This window comes from Schistocerca gregaria, chromosome 2 (assembly GCF_023897955.1).
Source record: "Schistocerca gregaria isolate iqSchGreg1 chromosome 2, iqSchGreg1.2, whole genome shotgun sequence".
Classification (NCBI taxonomy): domain Eukaryota; kingdom Metazoa; phylum Arthropoda; class Insecta; order Orthoptera; family Acrididae; genus Schistocerca; species Schistocerca gregaria.
This window is the reverse complement of record NC_064921.1, coordinates 566,794,342-566,819,812: the sequence shown is the minus strand read 5'-3', so window position 1 is coordinate 566,819,812 and position 25,471 is coordinate 566,794,342. Positions and strand designations below refer to the sequence as shown.

Here is a 25,471-nt window from a genome sequence, read left to right as displayed (position 1 = left end):
GTCCGCCATTATAGCCAAATAATGCGCACTACTTTCTTGGGTTATTATTTCTTTGTATACACTCAGCATACATTCTAGCAGTTCATTTTGGACTGTTTTTAATGTACGTTTAAACACAGTTGTAGTTTTTAACAAGGGAAACTCCTCATCGTAACCACCGCCAGATTTACTGATAAAATGGTCCAATGGATATCTCGTCAAAAACTGAACACATCAAGCACAACAACAGAAAGACAGTGTACTGAACTGCGAAAAAAAGGAAATAGAAACAATAAACGGTCCAAGCCTTAGAAGTGTAATACTTAGAGAAAGTGAACAGTCGTGGTTAAGTGGTCATGATGGACTGTCAAGCGGAAACTTCCTCGTGCGATTTACTTTTTTCCTCCCAACATTATAAACATTCTTTCTGGTCATTGAAATGTTTTTTCTCTTGGCATTTATACTATACATTGGCTACAGAATGTGAGTTGTGTGGTACGAATTCGTTACCGTCGCAAGTAAACATGATGAATAGTGAGAGCAGGCGTGATACCACATGGACTTATAATAGAAAACAAATAAAGGGGTGTGAACCATGATTGAACAAAGAAATTCAAAAGGCAGAACTACCAAAATAAAACGCAACTTTAAAACAAGAACCTTACAAATATATGTTTTGACAGAACACAGAGAAACTGTGTTACTTTGAAAATGCTGCCGGCATTTTTAGCTGCTTCTGTGAAAAACTATTACGTTTTCATCATTTCCTTGGGAGTGCTCACATTCATATTCACTCCAACACCTAAATCGGACAAGGAGGGGATTAGGTTGACTTGTTTCTCAAAGAAGAAAAATTTGCGGTTTCCATTCAAAAGCCGATTTCTTTCGGCTTCTAATAGAATAGTTTTGTAGAATCAACTGTCATTATAGATCCCTTTTACATGCAGCTGTTCAAACGGCCGTCACACCACGTACAGACGCAAATTTGAGTACACTAAAAAAAGAAGTGAGGTTGTACCGAGATATGCCCACGTGGCAGTCAGACTTCGTGGCTACTTAACCGCGACGCCATTACTATTTGGAACTGCCCTACGTGGCACGATTTGGGCTTGGATCGTTGACTGTTTCTATTTTGTTTTTTTTTCATAGTTCAGTACACCTTCTTCCTTTTTTCATGCTTGATCTGTGTTCAATTTTTGATTTGCTGTCCGCTGGACCCTCGTACCACAAAGTCGGAGGGGCATGTGATAAGAAGTTTCCGTTGTAAGTGTTCCTTCAATAAGTCGTTAATAGCATTTACTAAATTTACAAGTATGCTAAACACTCCTGTGTTTACTGAATCTTAACTTTCATCGTGACCGCGTAATGCTAACTCAAAACGACCCACAAAATTTTGTGCAGTCTAATAACGTGGAGAGGATAGATCTATTACTGTTGACTCGCTCGTTATGTTTCTTCACAGTCTCTCTGTAGTCATTGTCAAGCTGAGTGTATGTGTTCACTTTACCACTGACAGTTCAATGTTCGCATTTTTGTGCATGTAGCAGTTTTCGTGCTTTTTTGTAAGCCAAATGTACAAGATCCCTAACACCTATATTAGTCCACTAATTACCTTCTAGGCTGAAAATCAGACATGGGAAAGAATATAGTACCTGTCTTACGTTGCACCAACACAACCACTTGTGCTTATTCTACATTCCTTTGCTAAATGTTCCCTTGTTGTTACGCTTATGAGATTTTCTCACATTCTCTGGCCTGGGAACCCTAGTTCCTTTGCAGCTAAATTATCCTGGTAATTTAGTTTTTTGTTAGCTCTTATAATCGATTGAATAGAGTTCATCTTGACACTGCACACGAAAGCCGATTCACTACTTCCTGTCCCTACAGGCACCCACACATAACTCAACCAACTACAGACACAAACTGCCGTTTATGGAAATGATTAGATTCAAGTGATAACGCTTTAATGTCTACCAATATGGTCAACTGACTACAGGTGAATAAAACCAAATAAACTGGTGCACTCTGCTTTAGGAATACAAAAGGGTTACTGTGTAATAAAATCCAAAACTTAATATACTATAACTAATTCAGAAACCCACAAGATACGGTTTTCTGTCAGTATAACTATAACATATAGTGAGGACCGATTTCATTCTACAATATATCGAATGAATTGGCATATCCGACGAGTTACCACCTAGCGGCATTTACGCCTAGCGAACGGGGATAAAAGTCTGCCAAGCACATGGAAATAAAGGTCTGCCATAGTCTGTAACAATCTAGTGACATTTTGTATACTTGTAGCTGAGTGGTAACGCCTAGCTGTGCACTCCATGAACTCACTTTGTTTATCTGGTCAGCGACCTGACGCGATCGGTTAGTGTCTACCGTCGTTACATTTCGTGTTCATCAACTGCCTAGTAAATTTGTCATTATCACTTTTTTGACAGCTCACGTGTTTGAGGAAGTGTTCATTGAATATATAGAAAGTTTCTGATATATTTCTCAAAGATCTCCAATTTTCTCACAGATGCGGAATTTATGCCAGAGCAACTACGAACTGATGACGAACAGTCTCTGAGGAAAGCTCAGAACATAGAGAGGATGGCACTGAAATAAGTGAGCAGATTCAGGTGTTAGTAGAGATCACTGCATGAGCAATGATGGCCAGATTAAATGGCATATAAAACCAGCTAGTCGTAGGGGAACACCCAAAGGCCGTAACATACTCTTCAGCCAGGTGTTTTAGCGCTGGCCGTGTCAGCAAAGACTCTTTTCTTTTTATATTGATGATAAATTGATCTATGACATTATTATGTACACTAGTGGACAGTTTGAGTGTTCACGTAGCGCACAGGATACAGACCGTGTGGAAGTGAATGCCTTACAATGTCCACTTCTATAAGCAGGAACTGAAAAATCTTCCGCCAGCCGTTGTTGCCGAGAAGCTCAAGGCGCTTTAGTCTGGTCGCAGGTTCGACTCCTGCCTCGGCATGGATGTATGTGATGTCCTTAGGTTACTTATGTTTAAGTAGTTTTATGTTCTAGGGGACTGATGACCTCAGATGTTAAGACCACTAGTGCCCAGAGCCATTTGAAAAACTTCCAATCTCCATTTCAGACACATGTGAGATATACGTTGGCCTGATGTATTTGCAGTTACTGTGGCACACAGAAAATTCCTGTTTATGCCCTCACTGTATTCGGTTCGGTGATAAAAGCACTAGAGATGAGAAAAAGGCTGAAAACTTAGCTGCTGTTCATGAACTAATCACACCGTTGCAATTCGAAGCTGTAACTCCTTGAGAACATATGACAATAGACGAGCAGCTAATTCCATATCGTGGCCAATGTTCCTTGCGACAGTACGTACCAAAAAATAATAAATAAAACGAAAATACGGCATAAGCTGCTTCGATTAACTTGAGAATATTTTCTCTCATGAACTTCTAAATATATGTAGGCACACAGCCAATTAGTTCTTTCAACAAACCAAACAAGCGTACAGAAATACTACATTTTGTTATTCCTCTAGAACATACAGATATAAATATAGCTCCTGCCAAATGGTACACGAGCGTTCCCTTGCAAGAATTCTATTAGAAAGAAATTTTGACACTACTAGAACTATTACGATGCGACAAACCAGGTATTATCCCGAAATTTTCGCCCAATAAACAAAGAACTGCAGCTCCAAGTGCGTTCGGTTCTACACAAGATGTAGCAGTGGTGCCATATGTCCCAATCAGATCGCGATCTGTTTTACTCATCTTCGCAATGGGGAAATAATGGAAAGATCTTTGAAGAGACAGGTTCTCCGAAAAAGCCTGAAGTTGTAACAACCATACAAAATATGGAGTAGTCACCTGTGATCAGCTACCTAGTAATGACAGCTTTGCCAGAAGAATGAGCAAATGGCCATTAAGAGCCTTTTTCTGTTGGTGAACTGTCTGCTCTTTGGACCTATATCCTTTACAAATTTTGCTGTGGTATTAAAGTTACAAGATATGAATTTCTGCAGACTATGACTAAGAGCTTACTAATAGACTGTATTGTCCGAAGGATGAACAATTCGAAATCTACAATAAAAAGAAGCTTTATTTAGCAGAGAAAGGAAGTGTTGCCGACACTTAAGGATGGGAGGAACAAGGTAACGCTGCCTAACAAGACAAGAAGGTGTCATATGTACGAATGACAGCAAGAATACCACAGTATGTGTGATTTGTTCCAAGCATGTGTGTGGATAGCACACTACTGCTATCTGCACGTCCTGCAAGGAGGCAACAAAGAATGAATGTTTTATACTGTCTAGGCCCTAACGTGCAAAATGTAATGCCTCTTTGTTAAAAGGATACTGAAACTTAATATTCAAAAATCAATTATTTGTAAATAAAAGATGATAAAAACATAAATGAAATTGTTATTATCCTTCTAACAGGGATTCAAAAAGCACATTTTAAATAATTGTCTCATGGAAGGATCGAGTATTGTGTTCTTCTTAGTGTTTTATTTTCGAGTTACACTGACCCGACGGAGTGTTAGAGCATTTTAATATATGCCACTGCTTAAGGGTTAAAGCTTTATGTCGAGTATGAATTTTGCTAGTGACTTAAGTTGGTGGGCAAGGGGGGGGGGGGTGTAGGATGGAGGGGTGGTATGGGGATTTGGGTAGGGGGGGGGGTTGGGGAGGTTGTACTACTCTTTCTTCAGATTCTGTTGTTCTGGTTTGTGGTCGCTCCACTCTGAATCGCTCCTGTGACATATTGCTGTACACTCTAGAGCTGTGATTGTCACTGATCCAGAAACTGATGTCTGGAATTGTAATTAAACGATATTGGTTCTTATCGTCTCTTTACGCGTAATACATCTATTTTATTACTCATGTGGGTTTGGCCATTATCTTTGAACTAGGCCTTAATGGTCTTCAAGTTTTCTACATCTTGAAACCTTATCTTCCCTGTATACAGCTGCATATCCTGCGAACACACTCAGGGCATTAAAACTCTGGCTTTCACTTACCCTGACCTATGTAAGTCTGCTCTCCACCTTTATCAAATAAGAAGCAGAAAGTTAAAATTCCGCTCCTTTCATTTTTTCTGCGTTTACGATAGCTTTCCTAAATTACAGTAAAACATCGATTATTCGAATGCCCGCCAGTCTTAACATCGGTTAATCGAATGAATTCCAGTTGGAAAATTCTAATGCTGTGACAGTTCTTACTGTAGTTGTGATGTCTGCAATGGCGACCAATCGTAAACTCATTATTTTTAGTGTTAACGATAAACTTCATAGTGCTATTAAAGAAAGCTCAGTAGTTAATCAGCCTTAGCTCGGGAAACAGAGTTGGAAAGGCAAAATATCGGTCATTAAAAACAAAAGTGGTGTCTTCATAAAATTTGTGAGTATACTTGACAGTTAAGTGGGAAACTTGAATAGAAACTGGTAGAGTTTTAGCTGGGATGGCCGAAGAATCGCCAGGATTTGAAAAATGCTATCAGGAAAATGTTCAAGGCCTGTTCGAAAGTGATGTTGATGACCCTGTCTATCAAGAATCATTGTCAGTGTCATAGCGGACGAGGGCAGCATAGCAACAAAGATGGTGCTGAAAAGGATCATCCAGTGACGTAGTTTTGCCTTACCCTCCGACAATTGTGAAGTGGTAAGAACAATAATGCGGACGCGACGCTCTCCGATTGCTGTCTTTAAAACATTTGCGAGACTTTGTGGAAAGGAACGCTTCGAAGATTTCCCCAAAAACAAATGTTGCAGTTCTTTGTCTAAATTCTATGTCAAGTTTAATGACCATTTTCAGCTTTTGATACTAAGCTACGCACTTAGTTCCTCGTGTTACGAGAGGTTAAAAATACACGGGGTGTTAACGACACCTGTTTATAAAGTACCAAAATAGTGTAGGGGAAGACGACACGAACACTTTGATGTAACACACTTGTGATCTATCAAGCTGACCTACAAAAGTCGCTTACCTTACAGCACTCGCGCGCCGCGGAGATTTTTAATATCCTCTCGTTCTCCTACCCTACCGGCTGTCCTTGGTTGGGAGATAAATGAAAGGAAAAAACTTTTCTACACATTATGCTAAAACTAATTGCACTTCCAATTCTGTCTAATCTTAACCCTTACAAACACAGTAGTCTCTTTATTAGAAGTCCAAAAAACAAAATGATTTGATAGCTAATTTCGCACTGTTAAAATTCACAAATTTGGGAGTAAAAAATTTGTAAATGCACGTCTAAGACTGTGGCTTAGGAGGACGAGGGAGTATTGCGAAATCTCGGACGACGCGCAGTCGCTTTGCAGGCCAATTTGAGGATGTTTACCGGCGTTACAGACTACAAGAGTACTATATTAAAGTGTTCGCGTTGACTTCTCTTATATCGCTGTGGTACGTTTACATCGTGTATGCGTTCATTTTAGAATTTGTTTCTTTCAAACTCCTGTGAACACTAGCAAGATATGTTTACGTAAATAATCAGTTACTTGGAGAATCAGTTATCGAAATAGCCTCAGTCCCCATGCCCTCTATCTCCATTTGTTTCGGACTATCGTTGCTCTACTGTACTCCACGCGTGGGACGGTGGGGGAGAATTCTTTCAGAATGTCGACTCTGATTTACATAATTTTTCTGATATGTTAGTGCTCCACCTCAAAATACCTCTATGTTAACAGGACCTTAAACTTCTTTTCGTTTCAGTGCTTTGCACGCTTGGAATCGTAAATTAATACTTCAAATGGCTCTGAGCACTATGGGGCTTAACTTCTGAGGTCATCAGTCCCCTATAACTTAGAACTAATTAAACCTAACTAACCTAAAGACGTCACACACATCCATGCACAAGTCAGTATTCCAACCTGCGACCGTAGCGGTCACGCGGTTCCAGACTGTAGCGCCTAGAACCGCTCGCCGCCCCCCCCCCTCCCTTGCCGGCGTAAATTAATATTGTTAATTAATGCACAATCTGGTAAGTACTAACTCCGGTACTTTTACAGCCCAGATTTCCTGCCAGAATAGTTGAAAATACTTATGGTTTCTGTAACTGCATTATAATATAGTTCAATAATATGATTTAATGGAGAGAAGAGTAAAACTCCCAGTCGCAACGACGTAAATGTAACGTTGTCCGTAGTAAATAGTCTTTGTATGTATTTTCGCACATGTTAGTTTTGTTGCTTGGCTCTGTATTTTGAAGGCCTGTGTAATGAGGTCTGGTATTTTGCGCTGTATTTATATTGGCAACACCCATTAATTCCATTAAACAGGGCTGATATAAATATTTGGTTAAAATTAATTGGGTTATCAAGTACTACAATATTATGTACCTAATTTCTAAGTCACTAGAAATTTTAAGTCTGAAAGCCGCCGTTAGCAGCTTAAATGAAAGTTTGCTGTATCTCCAACACTGGCATCCAATAATGCTCTAGAAAGTAACTGTAGCAGTAGTTTCTTGGCATATGTCTAGAGTGAAGGTAGCGATTTAGGGTTTATCTCTTTAGCCTATTATTGTATTATAACCCAATGAACACTGTGTTGTAGTAAGAGAAGGCAATGGGGGGTGTCCAAAGTCAGAGTTAACTGTGCATTTTATGCTGTGTTTTTTTATACATACCTGTTCATACGGAAGGTATTAAACATGCTACAGAGGGGTTAATTTAGGTATAAACCTTTGGGGAGTGCAAAAATTTTATTCATCAAATTAGGATACTGAGTTTCAGTTGGTTACACTTTTAAATTTAAAAATAAAATGAAATTTAGCATTGTTCAGTGAAGTTGGTATTGAATAATCTGCTTTGTCAGTTCGTTCCTGTGGTCTCTATAACGGCTTCTAGTCATCCTGTGAGATTACAGGGCTTCCAGTCATCCTGTGTGATTACAGCTTGGCCTGTAAAATAAATTACAAATTAACCTGATAGCTGTGTTGTAGTTCAGTGACAATTGAAGGGTGTTTCAGTAAGTTGTGGACTGAGATACAGATTACATAAGATTACATCATGGTTGAACAGTTAAAACGCAACAGATAACGGTTGTTCTTGAGACTATTTTCCACGGTTACTTACGCCTGTGTGGATAGCCACAACACCATCGTCCTGGTTGTAAGGGATTTCGATGTAGGCCGTTCCGTCACCGTTGACGGTGATGGTCTTGCCCGTGCAGCTGCTTCCACTCTTGTTGCCAGAGATGACGTCACAGTATGAACCAGCAGGTAGACCAGTCTGTAAGCAACCAGGGATTATCAGACTTTTACATGTCAAAACCGGTGATGGTAGCTAATAAAAAATGCGATACCTACCTGAAGCGTTTGTTTCAGGTCGGAATTGGCCTCGTTGTTAATGGCAATGAAACCGGTGTTCCCTCTGGAGAAAGCAATCTGATAGTTGCCGTTGTCCCACCAGTTGCTCATCGCGGTAGCTGATGGCATAAAGTAGAACGAAAATATGTAATTGTGTAAGAATGAGTCCAAAACTTCGTCTAAATGCTTACTTTTGAATTACGGGCAACGAAATTAAATTAAAGTATTAGAAACGTAAAGTGCTAAGAACTTTATATACTGCTCTGTATGGGGTGCTGAAGCGAAGGAAATTTAAGTACTTTACGCAGTTTTAACGAGCTCCTCACAATGTTGTGAGGGCCCTAGGAATTTCTACCGGCTGCCATATCATCCTCTGCCTTGCGGCGTCATACTGTTGCGGTACGGAGGGTTATGTGGTGAGCACACCGCTCTCCCGGCCATTTTGCAGATTTTCCAGACCGTGGAGCTGCTACTGCTACAACTCTATCAAGTAGCTCCCCAGCTGGTATCACGAGGTTTAGTGCAGTCCGAACCAGTCCTCCCATCAAATAAAAGCTCTTGGCGGTGCCGAGAATCGGATCTTCGCATGGCAGCCATCACCACTGACCACTACGGAGGTGGGTTGTTACTTATATTCCTAATGTTAGAGTTGTCTTTTCTGTTTAAGGCGCATATAATAATAATGTATTAATTCGACGTAGCTCGTTTCAGAATGACTGTATTTCTTTTATTAATATTGTTTTGCATACATCCAAGTGTTATCTGTTTTACAGAGTATATTTTTGCTAATAGCTGTAGCTTATGATTGCTTCAAGCGAGGTAAGCTGTGTTGCTCATTGAAATTTTCTATGATCTAGATGCTTCATCCCTTCGATAAGCATAATTTTATTAATTTATGTTTAACCTAATGTGTCAAAAGCTACACAGAGTGTAATGTTGCTGCTTTGATATGTTGTGTCGCTTAGATAAATCATCTGTACCACAAAAATTTCTACGTTTTCAACTGGTGTTGCTTTCGTGTTAGACTCGTCGTCTGATATAATTTATATAAGTGTAGTACTCGACTGTAAATTAATTTTGTGTTCAGTTATTTATAGCTCAAACACCCGATAATGTCTATGCTATTTGTTTTTGTATACTATTGCTTATCTTTCATCAAGAACTCGTGTAAATAGAAATTGCATTCGCCGAATGGGTTTCATTGTTAAATTTCATTTCTGGAATTTATTTTTATTTTCCATGACCTTGTGCGATTAATTTTTAAGTATCTGACGAGCTTTTTCTGCTGTTGCGTACACTGTAAACCTTAATCACAGAGCGCACACAATTTATTGGTTAGGAGAGTTGTTTTGTATTACAAGATATGACATATTTTCATCGCAACTTAGGGTGTCTAAAGGAGACTGAGTACTTACTTCCTGCATTGTTCCTGAATCCGACCATGTTGTAGATCTGCCTCCAGCGGTGCTCACACACCCAGGGCCTAGCGCATGAGTCGTCAGAGTTGATGGTGGGAGAGATGATGTGTTGGTTGCCGTCCTGTGGTGGACCATCGTCCGAGCTGCCGAACTCGTAGCTGGACATCACTCGTGGGAAGCCAAACGGCCACGCCAACATGAAGGCGTTCGCCATCTGCAAATTATTTAAGTTTTATTGGCATAAACTTAATGCTGATAACTGCATCATCAAAATAAAAGTTGCGTCTTACAGTACTGAGTACAAAGAGAGGCATAGGAGATAAAAGAAACCTTGAAGTCAAGAATACTGTTGTCAGAAAATGTTTCAAATGTTTAGGGAAATGCTTTTAGAATTATGTGTCCATTCATTGAATTATCTATTTCCTTTGTGTAACATAGTAAGATATTTAATTTGTATCCCACATATAAAGAAACGTCATATTTTGTAAGGAGATTAATAATAGAATAACGTCAGAATTCATTACATGAGCTCAAGATGGGGGGGCAGGGGTCCGGCAGTGTCTGACTAAATCTCATTGAAATGGAGACGAGGGGGCAATTAAAATCTCACGTTAACACTACCTGTTCTGTAGATGGTTTAAATGGGTCGGTCTACTGCCTGTAGAATCTCTGGAACAGTTCTGAAGCGAATACCATGAAGTGGTTCCTTCATCTTCGGAATCAAATCCAAGTCACAAGGACTTAAATCCGCGTAGTATGGCGGATGGTACAGTTCTTCCCAGTCCCATCGACCGAACAGAGTAGCCACAGCATGCGCTGTATGCGCCCGCGCATTGTCGTGAAAAATGATGGCTGGGTTGCGCAGGAAGTGTCGTCTTTTGTCTCGCAAAACTGATCTTAGGTGATGCTCCAAAAACGGACAATAATACTGTGCATTGACTGCCGTGAAGGAACATAACGCGTTAGGATAACACCATCACAGTCGTACTCGTAAATCACCATAACTTTAGACTGCTCCCTTCGCACCATCAACAGGACAGGGTCTGCTAACCGTATACTACGCCTTCCACGTCGCTGGCAACGGGTTCTACGCAACTCTGGTGACTACTTTGAAGGACAGTAACGAGTGCAAACATGTAACTCTTATGTATCGTTTATGAATAAATAGTTGTCACTATTTAAGTTCCAACACTCGTATTAGCGATAGTAACTTTAGAAGTATTTAATATGGCAGCTCAAAATCACCATATGGCAATTTTTTTCATTTTCCTAAGCATATTAGGTACGCAAATATAACTGAAAATATTATGTAAGAATTTTTGACCGTCGTTTACCCCAAGGACGGAGGTTTCATTACAATTAAAAGTCTTTTCACATGCCTTGTACAGTTTTGGGTTTTGAAAAGTGATGACGTTTCCACCACCACCATGGCCTCTCTGGTTGTCGTGGTTATCGATGAAAACAAGTGCATTGTTACCGTTGACCAGGCCCCAACTTTCACCTGTAACAGGACATCAATACGTTATACAACTACAGACAAAAAACCAGAGGAATGAAAAAGAAGGATTCTGTATGTAGGTAGTCTACACTACCACGTCTCATTTGATGTGTTCTTCAAAACGATACTGAAATCAATTCTTATTCCTTGTTTTGCAGTCTGCATTTAATTGCGATGCAAATATCATTATATCATTCAAACGAATTAGGTAACTTAGGAAGCCTATACGACCACGTGACATGACATTTAACGTGTTCTTCAACATGCTACTGGTCTCAGTACTTATTCCTTTTTTTTAATAGTGTGCATTACGAAACAACTGTCATCCAGTCTAATTCCATAATGTTATTTGAACGTCAGAGAAATACTTCGTTTGACTAACTATTGCTAAGTAAAAGCGAATATTTCTTGAAATTTTTACCGAAGTTATACAGCCACTTCATCTGGTTCTTTCTGTTGAAGCAGTTCGCCAGCTCTGTTCCATACTTGAACTCACAGACTCTTCCCATGCCGACATACTCGCCTTTCTTCACGGCTTCAGTACCTGTAAAACGAAGAACAATTTAATATTCAGCGGAGTCAGACTACGAAAGAGTAGAAGTAGATGCGTCCCAAAATCTTTCGTTTCTTCATGGAATAATGATTACCTGGGTCGATGACTTCTTGGTAGATGAATGGTCGCTTGCCGCTACCAAAATAATTACTGTTGAGGTTGCTTAGTGCGCCATAGATTTTGGCTAGATTGTTTGGCCACATGTGTTTGGCAGCGTCAATCCTAGAATAAATGAACGAATATAAGGTATGCTCGAGACAAGGAGACATTCGCTGAAACGGCGTTGTATGTAATTCTAGTTTGATGGTGATTGTCGAGTGATGGAGCTGTGTGACTCCCAGTTCAAGAGGAATTAAATACTTTACAGAAATTTCCTCATTTCTGGAGAAATTTCTGTGCAGTTCTTTGCATGACAGATCCCTCCTCAACAGCACAGAGAGAGGCTATCCAGTTTCTTAAGACCGAAGGAGAGTACACCTCATAGATTGATTTCAGAATAAAAGAGGTGAACGAAGAGCAGTGTCTCGCGCTGTGCACAATATTCCAGGGGTCAGCGTTGGGACGCAACTTGTAAACATCAAGTACACGCAACACCCTACGCTGGTTCACATTGTCAGCAGCAGTACCGCTTTCTCGCTATGGAGGAATTCATACGGACGAATCGTTGAATCACCGCAAGTGATATTACTGTTGAGCTGTCGATAAGCAAAGAAACTGCGCATCACATAATCCATGAGAAGCTCCATTAATGGAGAAATTTGTGGTTGTCCAAAAATCTTTCATAGAATCAAAAGATGGCAAGAGCGCCTGTGTTCCTGATCCATCCGTTGGGACACATGTAGCAAGAAACGGATTTCATTGCCCAGGTTCTGGCATGTGATGAAACGTGCTGTCACCACTTCGTTGTTGCCTCCAAATGGATAAGCATGAAGTGGCGCATCCTAGTTCCTTTCGTCCAAAAATAAAATTAAAAAAAAGCCACTCTGTCCCGAAAGGCAGTGAAGTATTGCTCAATTTCTTTTTAGACGATGAAGGACCCCACTCATCGACTAGCTACTGCGGGGTGTAACACGTAAGCTGACGCTCAAACGGGGCGTCAAGAACAAGCGAAGGGACCAGCTATCAAATGGGCTCCTGCTTCTCCAGAACAACACTAGATCATATGTAGCTAAGAAGATCCCCGGTATCTTCAAAAATTTCGATGAGATGTCCACGAAAATCCTTCTTACAGCCCCGATGTCTCCCTATGTGACTCAAATATCTTCGGCCCCTTAAAGAAATCTCGGATAGGTCAGAGGTTCACCTGTGACAAGGAAGGGCAGGACACCGTTGAAAACTGGATCCCTCTGCAACCCAGTTATTTCTATATTCAAGTCATCCACGCTCTTCCTGTGGGCTAGAATCTGTGGGCAATGAAAATCGTGTAACTTCACCCGTCTTTGAAGACCAAGTAATTCCAGCAATCAGTACCTCCAATATCAAAGAGAGATTTGAAACTGCATGGATTTCTCTAATCCGTCAGTAGCCAGGCTTCTACTATCTAGTTACACAAAGGGGTGCAAAAAAGGGCAGCTAGTTTTGTATTATCACGTAATAGGGGAGAGAGTGTGGCAGATATGATAGCGAATTGGGATGGAAGTCATTACAGCAAAGACATTTTTCGTCGCGGCGAGATCTTTTTACGAAATTTCAGTCACCAACTTTCTCTTCCGAATGCGAAAATATTTTGTTGAGCCTACATAGGTAGGAATGATTATTAAAATAAAATAAGAGAAATCAGAGCTCGAACAGAAAGGTTTAGGTGTTCGTTTTTCCAGCGCGCTGTTAGGGAGTGGAATGTGAATTGCAGAGTAGTCATGTAGATGTAGATGTAGATGTAGATGTAGCAACATTATCCGTATCACATCATTTATTTTTAAGGAAATATTTTTGCTTCTCCCATAAAATTTAACAAAATATAGTTATGAGGTTTCCCTTGCCTACCATCGTTATGTGTAGTTGTATCGTTCCGGACAAGGAGTAATTATAATATTATTATTCAAATTTCTTTACATGTAACTGTAGTCTCCATTTCCGTTGGGCACAGAGTATATTTTATCGGCAACAGCAAACAACAAATCAAATAACCAGCGTATTAATCGAAAGTATAAAAAATGATGAATAATTAAAACAAGCGATAGTCTCTATATTATATTACCTGAATCCTGCAACTCCATAGCCGATTAGCTTGTTCATATATTCCACGATCTTGCCCCGTACGTAATCGGACCCATCATTAAGGTCGTGAAGTCCAGACAACTCACAGTTTCGTACCTGAAAAGAAAAAAAATGGAATATAGACTAACCCTTGTCATCTCTTTCCATAGATTGCACGATCTAAATAGGGACATGCGCATGATATAGCTTCCCACTGAACACCTTGAGATATGTCTTCTGCGTCGTTTTTGAAGTACTAAGCTAAAAGGCGAAATGCTGTTTATAAGATTGTCCGAATTGCTCTTTCGATTCGAACGAACTCATTTCCATCGTGTCTGAAACTACACGCACAAAATAATAAAGGGACAAGCATATTGTCATGAAATATACGCAAAGGCTATGAGGATTCCTATCAGACAACGGGGAAATATAATCCAGGACAAGATTTAACCAGAGGCGCCGAAAAAAGGGGAGGTCACGACTTGTATTTCTTTTTTGAAGACATAATCGCTCCACTGAAAACAAGTCGTGCAACTTGAAAAGAAGAAAGACAAGCCAGCAGTCAGCGGCACTGCCGATAGCTTAGCGTTTGGATTGTTTTTGGTTCTGTTGGGGGCCGATTGTTAATGTCGAAACTGCTGAACAGCTGTGTTTCACATCTAGTCGCGTAAAAGTTGACGTTGCAGGCATCAGTGCCAGTCTTATTTGTTATTCTTCGTAAACTGAAAGTGATATCAAATGGATTATTGGTTATAACATAAATGAAGACTGTCCGTCAAAATGTCAAGATAAAACTTTACATGAAAGAGAAATGCTATAACCACAGAGTTCCAACGCAACTCAGGACGAACATTTCCATGCTCTAAAACTTCAACTAGCAGTACCAGAAAACAATCAAACCAATTTTAAATGGCAGACAAATAAGAGAATGACATGCTCTTCTGCCTGCTCAAAAAGGGGAGATGTTAGACACGTTTCATATCTGCTGGCGTCATCATCTTTAAATCTAACACTGATCAAGTGGAATGTTTATCTTTAAATCTAACACTGATCAAGTGGAATCTTTCGAAAAAGCCTATTCCAGCATTATCTGCGTCATCTCTCGGACATAACAGCAGCTACAGCCGTCTGGCACACTCGATATACAACTTCTTCAGTTCGCTTACGTTGTTGGCGTCGTTGTAGTTGTTGACGGTGCAGGGCGGCTGGTGGAAGTCGTTGGTGCCGTACGGCACGTCGGGGTAGCTGTAACCGCTGGGCTTGCTGCCGCCCACGCCGCTGAGGCCGTTCCACGAGGCGCTCATGTGGTTGATCACCGCGTCCACGTAGATCCTGCAACGGGCCCGATTCCAATTGCATTTGCTTGTTTGTATCACATAGCGCACAGCATTCAACTACCATTAATAATTACGTATTGATCTCTGGTGTAATTCAGCCAGCACGACAGATTCTACTGTCTGCTTGCTCCCCACTCTAGTCGTGCGTGAGGTTACGTATACGGTAAGGATGCTCATTTTAAGTTTTTTTCTGAATTTTTAAGTCTTACTTAACATTGGGGAAAGTCACTGCCATTGAAAACATTGTCATGAAGATTGATGACAACTGGGTCCAGAGCCTTCGTCAAAACTTTAAATGCAGTCATTCCTTTTTGAAGAAGAAACTAAAACTAAATATTTATCCCCACCATGTAGTGGGTCTATATCTGAAAGAATAGGTAAATAATTTCGTAAAACCGAAATAATTAATTGCTTCCGTACTGGAAACAGGTCAGGTCTGACCATACGTCACAGTATCCAACACAATAAACCAAAACCAGTTATAAGAGGCGAGGGGCATAAAGGGAAGCAGTGGTTGGGAAGGGACTGAGACAGGGTTGTAGTCTATCCCCGATATTATTGGATTGGATTGATGTGGGGGAGGAGACCAAACAGTGTGGTCATCGGTCTCATTGTGTTAGGGAAGGATAGGGAAGGAAATCGGCCGTGCCCTCTCAAAGGAACCATCCCGGCATTTGGCTAAAGAGATTTAGGGAAATCACGGAAAACCTATATCAGGATGGCCGGACGCGGGATTGAACCGTCGTCCTCCCAAATGCGAGTCCCGATGTTATTCAATGTATATACTGCACATGCAGTAAAGGAAAATAAATAAAAATTGGGAGTAGGAATTAAAATCTTTGAAGAAATAAAAACCTTGATGTTTACGATGACATTGTAATTCTGTCAGAGGCAGCCAAGGACCTGGAAGAGCCATTGAACGGAATGGACAGTGTCTTGAAAGGAGGATATAAGATGAACACAAAAAAATCAAAACGAGGATAATGGATAATGGAGTGTAGTCGAGTTAAATCAAGTGATGCTGAGGGAATTAGATTAGTAAATGAGAAACTTAGTGTAGTAAATGAGTTTTGCTATTTGGGGAGCAAAGTAAGTGATGATGGTCGAAGTAGAGAGGATATAAAATATTGACTGGCAGTTGCAAGGAAAGCGTTTCTGAATAAGAAAAGTTTGTTAACATCGAGTATAGATTTAAATGTCAGGAGAGTTTTTCTGAAAGTATTTGTATGGAGTGTAGCCATGTATGGAAGTGAAACATCGATGGTAAATAGTTTAGACAAGAAGAGAATAGAAGCTTTAGAAATGTGATGTTACAGAAGAATGCTGAAGATTAGATGGGTAGATCACGTAACTAATGAGGAGGTACTGAATAGAATTGGGGAGAAGATAAATAAGTGGCTTAACTTGACTAGGGATCGGTTGGTAGGACTAGTTCCGAGGCAACAAAGGATCACCTGTTTAGTATTGGAAGGCAGCGCGGAGAGTAAAAATCGTAGCAGGAGACAAGAGATGAATACACTGAGCAGATTCAGAGGGATGTCGGTTGCAGCAGGTACTTGGAGATGAAGAAGCTTGCACAGGATAGAGTACCATGGCGAGTTGCATCAAACCAGTCTGTGGACTGAAGACCACAACAAAAACAAACCTTACACTCAATCTGGAATTTATAAAAACAGAGTGCAATAATTTTCATATAGGACTATATATTTTTGTATAGGACTAACTGGTAGTAGTATGAACACATGTTTTAGAGAACACAGTAAAACCAGTGACACCATCGATCGAGAGACATATTCGAGCAACTAAACAGAAGTTAGATAACCATTAAAACTCTTTAGTAATTCTCCATAAAATACGAAAAGTTAGAAAGCATGATTAATCACAAAGAAGTCGAATTGTAGTGACTGTGGAGACCAGCCAGAATTCATTTTGAATGAAAAGACTGACCCTTAAAAATGACAAACATATGGACTGCTTCGTGAACGTCTTATAATTCAGTCTTAATCCTTGTAAATATTCTAGACCATGCTACGCTTACTACTACTTCATACCTTTCCTACATTTACATATTTCTTGCGCTTGTTTGTGGACCGCTGCTTTCATCTATATCTGAGGTTTGACCGTATTCTGTATTTGTATTTTTGGATACTGTTGTATTTTGACCTGATAGTCATTTCATCTCTTTACATAGTTTTAATCTATATTCACAGTAACGTTTGTAGCTAGCACTTTTATCTAGGACATGTTCTCGTCACTTTCCTCTTTTCTGCACACACATTTCGTAAGTCACATGACATCGACGCCATATTTTAGAATCTTTGGACTCCGTAGTTCATATTCTTTGTGTGTTTACATCTTTATCACTTTTTTGATCCAGTTACCACACTTACTACTTGAAGTTTAAATTTCAGTGTTTACATAATTATTTCACCAGCTCTATAACGTATATGTGGAACAGCAGATAAATTCACAACAGCTCAAGCAACTGCTCTTACACACCATGTTGCAGCGTTGTATTATTGAGTGGATTACAACATCCCATGTAAGCAGCTTTAAAATTTTCACTTTCAGCATTTGTCAATTTCATAAATACGCGAATTATATTTGACGAGCGATGATTATCACAATGCTTGAAAATGACCACACGTGGAAACTGCAGTCGCAATTAATAATGTTTTAACAACCAAAGTCATAATGATATCATTTAAAAATTGCCCGGAAGAATTGCGAGTATTTCCTAAACTTTTCCATGTTATATAATTTACTTCTGAACTCTGATCTGCGTATAGGTATTAGTTGGTCAACATAATATTGTACTTGTCTATGCAGCTTCCACAGACGGACTCGAGCACACGCTACTGTCGACATACTAATAAAAATCGGCTGCGAGAAGTCTATCTCCCATTGCCAAATTTACTGCTCGAAAGTGAAACTATACAGCTACCTCTGTTATGTTTCCCTCATCATCATCGTTATACAAATCGACGAAGTGACGTGGAATAAAACACTTGCACCAGGAGGCTGAACAACCCAAAAGGGGTTGGTTCAAATGGCTCTGAGCACTATGGGACTTAACTTTTGAGGTCATCAGTCCCCTAGGACTTAGAACTACTTAAACCTAACGAACCTACGGACATCACACACATCCATGCCCGAGGCAGGATTCGAACCTGCGACCGTAGCGGTCGCGCGGTTCCAGACTGTAGCGCCTAGAACCGCGCGGCCACCCCAGCCGTCCTATCCAAAAGGGGACTCCCGGTCAAACACACCATACAATCGTATTTTCCTTAAGGATGTGAACCTCTAACTGTGCAAGTGAAAGACTGAGAAACCTTCTGAACATTTCCGTCATGAAACGTGCTACGTCAATCTCTACTACAATAGAGAATAGTTTCTGCGTATTCCCTCAGACACATGTAACTGATTTGACGACCTATTGCCTATACGTGGCTCTCATGATTGTTATTTGCGCATATAAAATGTCATGCTTGAATCAAGGTTTCCTACTCTCCCTCAATTTTTTTTTATTTTAAGTGTTTTAAACTAAGTTATGGACATAAGATAAGCTCCTGAACTGATTATGTTAATGACCTTAATAATCGAATTTGTCCCTTTGCATAATCCTTCATGTCCGTTTTATATCAAAACCTATCGTGAGAGTAAAAGCTTTTTGACTGACTTACCGGACTCCGACGTTGTTGCAGCGGTTCACCATGTCTTTGAACTCGGACTCCGAACCAGATCGGCTGACAATCCTGTAGGAGACAGGCTGGTATCGTTCCCACCACGGTCTATTGTTGGTGGTGATTGACATGTACTCGTTTGGCGGGGATATCTGAACGTTATGAAAAATTAGTTGTTAGCTTATATATAAACACTGAATGATTTTTAAACTGTCAAAGTTACTCCAACAACCTTTCACAAATCAATATCTGTTCTAAATCTTAAGCGTCACTGACATACTAATTCGCTTACTATACCACAAGGGCGACATTTTTAAATTCCCGGCGGGGTCAGAGATTTTCTCTGCCTCGTGATGGCTGGGTGTTGTGTGGTTAGTTAGGTTTAAGTAGTTCTAAGGTCTAGGGGACTGATGACCTAAGATGTTAAAGTCCCATAGTGCTCAGAGCCATTTTTTTAAATTCCTATACGATGTCCATTACTGTGTACGAGGACTATTCGAAAAGTAAGGAACAGTTGGTCGCAAAATAAAAACCACTCTGAAAAACTGATGAAGCTTTGAACATATGTATTGGGCAGTGTCCCTAGTATGACAGTAGATAGCGTCATGTCGCGCTTCTGAGTTCGGAGCGCACAATGAGCGCGTAAAGATGGCTAGAAAATAGGGTCTCCCGCAAATTATGGGCGACTGCCGGGGGATTTCATCTGATTTCATGTAACGCCTCATAACGTTTAACTGTCACGCAGTTCCTTCTTGATAGCTTTCGGTCGCACACTACGTGGGCGTCTAAAAGGCCGCTACTGGGTTTTCCATGGGAAGTGTTTGATCACTCACCATACAGCCCCAAAATGGCTCAATATGATTTTTATCTCTGGCCAAACGATGTGCGGGCTATGAAGACAACATTATGCCACAAAAACAACTAGCTGCAGTCCAGTGCAAAATACTGTCGGAAACACAGGAGGCTGCCTACTATGACGAGGGTGCTCGGAAGATGGTACAACGCTTCGACAGATGTCTAAGTCGGAGCAGCGCCTATGTAGAGAAGTAGCAGGAAGGTGTAGCTAAATGTTGTAAATAAAACTGTTTTGATTTTCTGTGCGGTTTCCATTTCGCCACCGATCGTCCCTTATTTTCCAAATAGCACTCGTACACTATTATTGCAATGAAATATTGCTGCTCTAGTATTACATTATAGAAGAATGCTGGAGAGTAGATGGGTAGATCACGTAACTAATGAAGAGTTATGAACAGAATTGGGGAGAAGAGGAATTTATGACACAACTTTCCTAGAGGAAGGAATCGGTTGGTAAGACACCTTCTGAGGCAGTAAGGGATCGTCAGTTTATTTCTTATAATTAAAAGTTTCCCAGAGACATTTAAGTCTCTTTTTATTATCTACGGTAATGATCGGAGCAGACGAAAATAATTAAAATTTGTACGGCGGCCGGGACTCGAAACCGGGTCTTCTTGCTTGTTAGGCAAAATTGCTAAACTTTACACCAACGCATCGCTCTGGTTAGTGTTTCTGCCTAGAAAGCAAGAAGACCCGGGTTCGAGTCCCGGCCGTAGTACACATTTTAATTCACTTCGTCTGCTTCGATCATTATCGTAGATAATAAAAAGAGACTTAAATGTCTCAGGGAAACATTTAATTATAAGATCACAAATGGTAAAAGGACTTCCCATAACGTCCAATGCTGGGGTGCTTGCCAAATCGGAGAGCCATGGCATTAGTGACAATATGTAAGGGAAAAATGAATTGAAGTTTGTTTTGGGGAGGGCACTCAGCTTATGTAGTTCGTGCAGCAATGTCGACCATTGTACTGCGGTGGTGTTATGGGTAGAATTTCTGTGTAGCGTGCAAGATGACGCGGGTGCGAGGCCCGGCCGCAGTACACATTTTAATTCAGTTTGTCTGCTTCGATCGTCATCAATTTAGTATTGTAGGGAATCGCGGAGGGTAAGAATCGTAGAGGGAGAGCAAGGAATGAATACTCTAAACAGATTCAAATGTAAGTAGGTAGCAGTAGTTACTCGGAGATGGAGAAGCTTGCGCAGGATAAAGTAGCATGGAGAGCTGCATCAAACCAGTCTCTGGACTGAAGACTACAACCACAACAGACTCTACTGTATAAATTGTAATACTGACTCATTAGGATATCTAGTTAAATGTAACAGAGGATGAGAACGCCCTAGTAGTAAATAAATATATAGTATAAATATATAATGTAAATATATAGTATATAAATGCGTATAAACATGGTTCAAATGGACCTTGACATCTAAAGTCATCAGTCCCCTCGACGTAGAACTACTTAAACCTAACTAACCTAATGACACCACACACATCCATGCCCGAATCAGGATTCGAACCTGCGACCGTAGCAGCCATGTGGTTCCAGACTGAAGCTCCTAGAAGCGTACGACCAAAGCGGCCGGCTATAAATAAGTATACAAATATGCAGTTTATAAATATATAAAAGTAGCTTAATAATGAATTGTGTGTTCTAGGATATCATGCACTAGAGATTTAAGTGTTGCGTTCGACCTTCACAAATTCTTCCAGATTATTGCATTTACTGCGGGCGCCGGAGGTACAGTAATTCTACGTTAATTCGTTTGGTAACTGGCTTCCCTCTGCTATCACTGCCGCGAGAAACAGCGATCACGAAGCTTCTCCCATTATCTGTGATATCGAGATGACTAAAATTTTACAGCAAGTTATACTCTTCACTGATTTCAAATAAAGAATTTCATATATCCAAAAAGAACCAATCCTAAAAATCTACTGTTATATCTGAAATATACTTTTCTCAGTCGAATACACTTATCATTGAGGAGGTATCGGCCGCATTTTAAACAGATTTTGTCAGAGACCATCATTCTCCGGATATGTTGGGATATATTTGCCTGGAGGCAGATAAAAAATTATCAAGTACAAGACGCGGAGGCAAGCACGGCTGCCCGCTGCAGGAAAGAAAGGTTTTCATATCTGTATAAAATACATGCTGACGTGAGAGGTGATTTAAAATTCGGACAGGGATGTTTACTTTGACTCAGTTATACCGTAAGTTTAACACCAATAGCCATTAACGTATGTCTTCGTGACAGGCAAAATCCAAAGGCACGTGGCATTGGAGGTAGAGCCATACAATACCATTTATTACAAGCCCCTTATGAACCATGGACCTTGCCGAAGTGAGCTTGGTTGCGTGCCTTACCGATAGAGATTGTAGTGCCGTGACTGAACCTAGAACGGAGCTGTTTATGAGGAGAGTCCAGATTATCGTATTGTCGCTGAAGACAGGCAGCAGCTTTTTCAGTAGTTTCAGGGGAAACTGTCTGGATGATTTACTGATCTAGCTTTGCAACATTAGCCTTGCTAAGCTGGTACTATGAAGGGCTGAAAACAAAGGACGTACAACTCTACTATAGTCAGGTACTAATGGCATCCTGATGGATAAAACCTTCCGGAAGTAAAATAGCCCCCACCTGTGCCAATCTCTTCATCTCAGAGTAGCACTCACAAATTACGTCTTCAATTATTTGCAGGATATGTTCTAACCTCTGTCTTCCTCTACAGTTTTTTACCTCTACAACTCTCTCTAGTGTCATGGAAATCATTCTCTGATGTCTTAGCAGATGTCGTATCATCCTGTCTCTTGTCCTTGTCAGTGTTTTACTCATATTACTTTACTCCTCAATTCTGCGCAGAACCTTCTAATTTCTTACCTTATCAGTCGACCTAATTTTCAATATTCGTTTGTATTACCGCATCCCAAACGCTTCGATTCTCTTTTATTGCGCATTTCCCATAGTCCATGTTTCACTGCCATACAATACTGTGCTTCAAACGTACTTTCTCAGAAATTTCTTCCTAAAATTAAAGTCTATATCTGATACTAGTAGACTTTGCCACCTCTAGTCTGATTTTGATGTCCTCCTAGCTCTGCCCATCATGTTATTTTACTGCCAAGGTAGCAGAATTTCTTAACTGCCTCTACTTCGTGAACATCAGTCCTGATGTTAAGATTCTTGTTGTTCTCATTTCTGCTACTTCTAATTACTTTAGTCCTTCTTCCATTTATTGTTATCCGCATTCGGTACTCATAAGCCTGATCATTCCATTCAACAGATCACATAATTCAACTTTACTATCACTCGGGACAGCTAAGTCATCAGGAGAATCCTACCACCCATATCCTTCCACCTTTAATTTCAATTCCACTTCTAAACCTTTCTTTTATTTCCATCATTGCTTCTTCGATGTTCACATTGAACAGTAAGGACGGAAGACTAGATCCCTGTCTTACACCCTTTTTAATCCGAGCACTTCGTTCTTCTCTTATTATTTCCTCTTGACTCGTGTACATATTATATATTACCCTTTTCTCCCTATAGCTTACCTCTATTTTTCTCAGAATTTCGAACATGTTGCACCATATTACATTGTCGAACGCATTTTGCAGGTCGACAAATCCTATGAACGTTTCTTTATTTTTCTATAGTCTTGCTCCCATTGTCAACTTCAACGTCAATACAGCCAAACTGAACGTCATGTAACACACCTCAATTTTCTTTTCCATTCTCTCGTATATTATCCTTATCAGCAGCTTGGTTGCACGAGCTATTAAGCTGATTGTGTGATAATTCTCACACTTGTCAGCTCCTGCAGTCTTCGGATTTTTCCGAAAGTCAGATGGTATGTCGCCAGACTCATACAATCTACACACCAATGTGAATAGTAGTTTTGTTGCCACCTCCCCAAATGATTTTCGAAATTTTGATGGAATGTTATCTACCCTTTCGGCCTTATTTGATCTTAAGTCGTCCAAAGGTCTCTTAAATTCTGATTTTAATACTGGCTCCCCTACACTTCTAAATCGATTCCTGAGTCTTCGTCTAACACGTCAGACAACTCTCCTTCCTCATAGAGACCTTAAGTATACTCTTTCCACCTATTCACTCTCTCCTCTGTATTTAACAGTGGAATTCCCGCTGCACTCTTAATGTTACCACTTTTGCTTTTTATTTCACCGAAGTGAGTCCTTCCGACAGTCATTTATTTTTCGATTTCTTCACATTTATCATGCAGCCATTTCGTCTTAGTTTCCCTGCATTCCTACTTATTTCGTCCCCCAGCGACTTGCATTTCCATGTTCCTGAACTTCCCTGAACATTTTTGTGCTTCCTTTTTTGTCTAACCATGATTCCTTCAAGGTTACTTTATTTGCTCCTATGTTTTTCTTACCTACTTCTGTGATTGCCCTTTTTAGAGATTTGCATACGTTTTCAACTGTACTGCCTGCTGAACTATTCCTTATTGCTTTATCTATAGCTTTAGAGAACTGCAGGCGTAATTCGTCATTCCTTAGTTCTTCCGTGTCCCACTTTTTTACCTATTGATTCTTCCTGGCTAATTTTTTGAACTTCAACGTACTCTTCATCAGTGCTACATTGTGATCTGAGTCTGTATCTGCTCCTGCATACTCCTGAGTCCCGTATCTGATTTCGGAATCTCTGTTAGACAATGATGTAATCTAACTGAAATCTTCCCGTATCACCCGGCTTTTCGGAGTATACCCCCTCCTCGTGTGATTCTGGACCAGAGTAAATGTTACAGAGCTCAGTTACTGCTTCTTGTATCTCGTTCCTTGTCCCAAGCCCATATTCTCCTGTAATCCTCAGGTAGTATGGGTCAAATGGCTTTAAGCACTATGGGACTTAACTTCTGAGGCCATCAACCGCCTAGAACTTGGAACTAATTAAACCTAACTAACCTAAGGACACCACACACATCCATGCTCGAGGCAGGATTCGAACGTGCGACCGGAGCGGTCACTCGGTTCCAGACTGTAGCGCCTAGAACCGCACGGCCATTCCGACCGGCACTCAGGTAGTAAATAAATACTTGTCTGTGTGCTCGTAGGGTAGATGTTGATTTGCTACTTGTAAAAGTGTGTAACAGTTGCCGATGGTACATATTTGCATCCAGAATCTAGCAAGAATTCAGTCTCACCTGTACGCCAGCATAGCCCTTGGGTGCCAGGAATCGCTCACACTCGGCTGCGATGTCCGCCCACTTCCACTCAAACAGGTGGACCATGGCGCTGCGGCCATTCGCCACGTTGGGGTCCCATTGGGCGCTGACTGTGGCCAGCGCGGCTGCCAGCAGGCAAAGTACGGACAACATGGCTGCGCCTCGACTGTCCACTACAAGGCAACTTCCTCTGACACGGCGCCCGTTTTTATAGTACGTCCACAAAAAATATCTATTGACGTGATTGCAATTCACGTGATAGGACAAACATTATTCGTCGGTGCAGCTAATGGGTATTTAATGCCAGGTGTATTTTGGTATTAATAAGATTAACAGGTTTTTACGCACAGAGAACAAAAGATATTATATTTGCTAAATCATTATAAATAAGTACGTCATTCGACGCAACTGATAACATTTTTATTTGACCTACAGAAAGAGACTTAAACGTTTCTT

General features: G+C 40.5%; 1 protein-coding gene across 1 annotated transcript; it reads right to left on the bottom strand.

Annotated features, from left to right (window-relative positions):
- Positions 1-7,663: 7,663 nt before the first annotated feature.
- LOC126332697 (alpha-amylase 1-like) lies at positions 7,664-25,191 on the bottom strand. Its single transcript, XM_049996629.1, has 11 exons — positions 24,995-25,191; positions 18,974-19,125; positions 15,120-15,285; positions 13,955-14,070; positions 11,852-11,979; positions 11,626-11,748; positions 11,086-11,207; positions 9,704-9,920; positions 8,289-8,407; positions 8,056-8,211; positions 7,664-7,880 (listed from the first exon to the last, which is right to left on the bottom strand). Exons 1-11 carry the CDS (start codon positions 25,166-25,168, stop codon positions 7,869-7,871), a joined length of 1,485 nt encoding a protein of 494 aa, XP_049852586.1. The 5' UTR covers positions 25,169-25,191; the 3' UTR covers positions 7,664-7,868.
- Between the last annotated feature and the right edge of the window lie 280 nt (positions 25,192-25,471).

What these genes read in the sequence shown, in the direction of transcription:
- LOC126332697 (XM_049996629.1), bottom strand. Translation starts at nt 25,168, where the DNA reads ATGTTGTCCGTACTTTGCCTGCTGGCAGCCGCGCTGGCCACAGTCAGC. An exon ending in TATGGAGTTGCAGGATTCAG is followed by an intron (nt 11,980 to 13,954) that starts GTAATATAATAT and finishes CATTTATTCTAG; the next exon opens with GATTGACGCTGCCAAACACA. An exon ending in AAAACCCAAAACTGTACAAG is followed by an intron (nt 9,921 to 11,085) that starts GCATGTGAAAAG and finishes AATAATTTGCAG; the next exon opens with ATGGCGAACGCCTTCATGTT.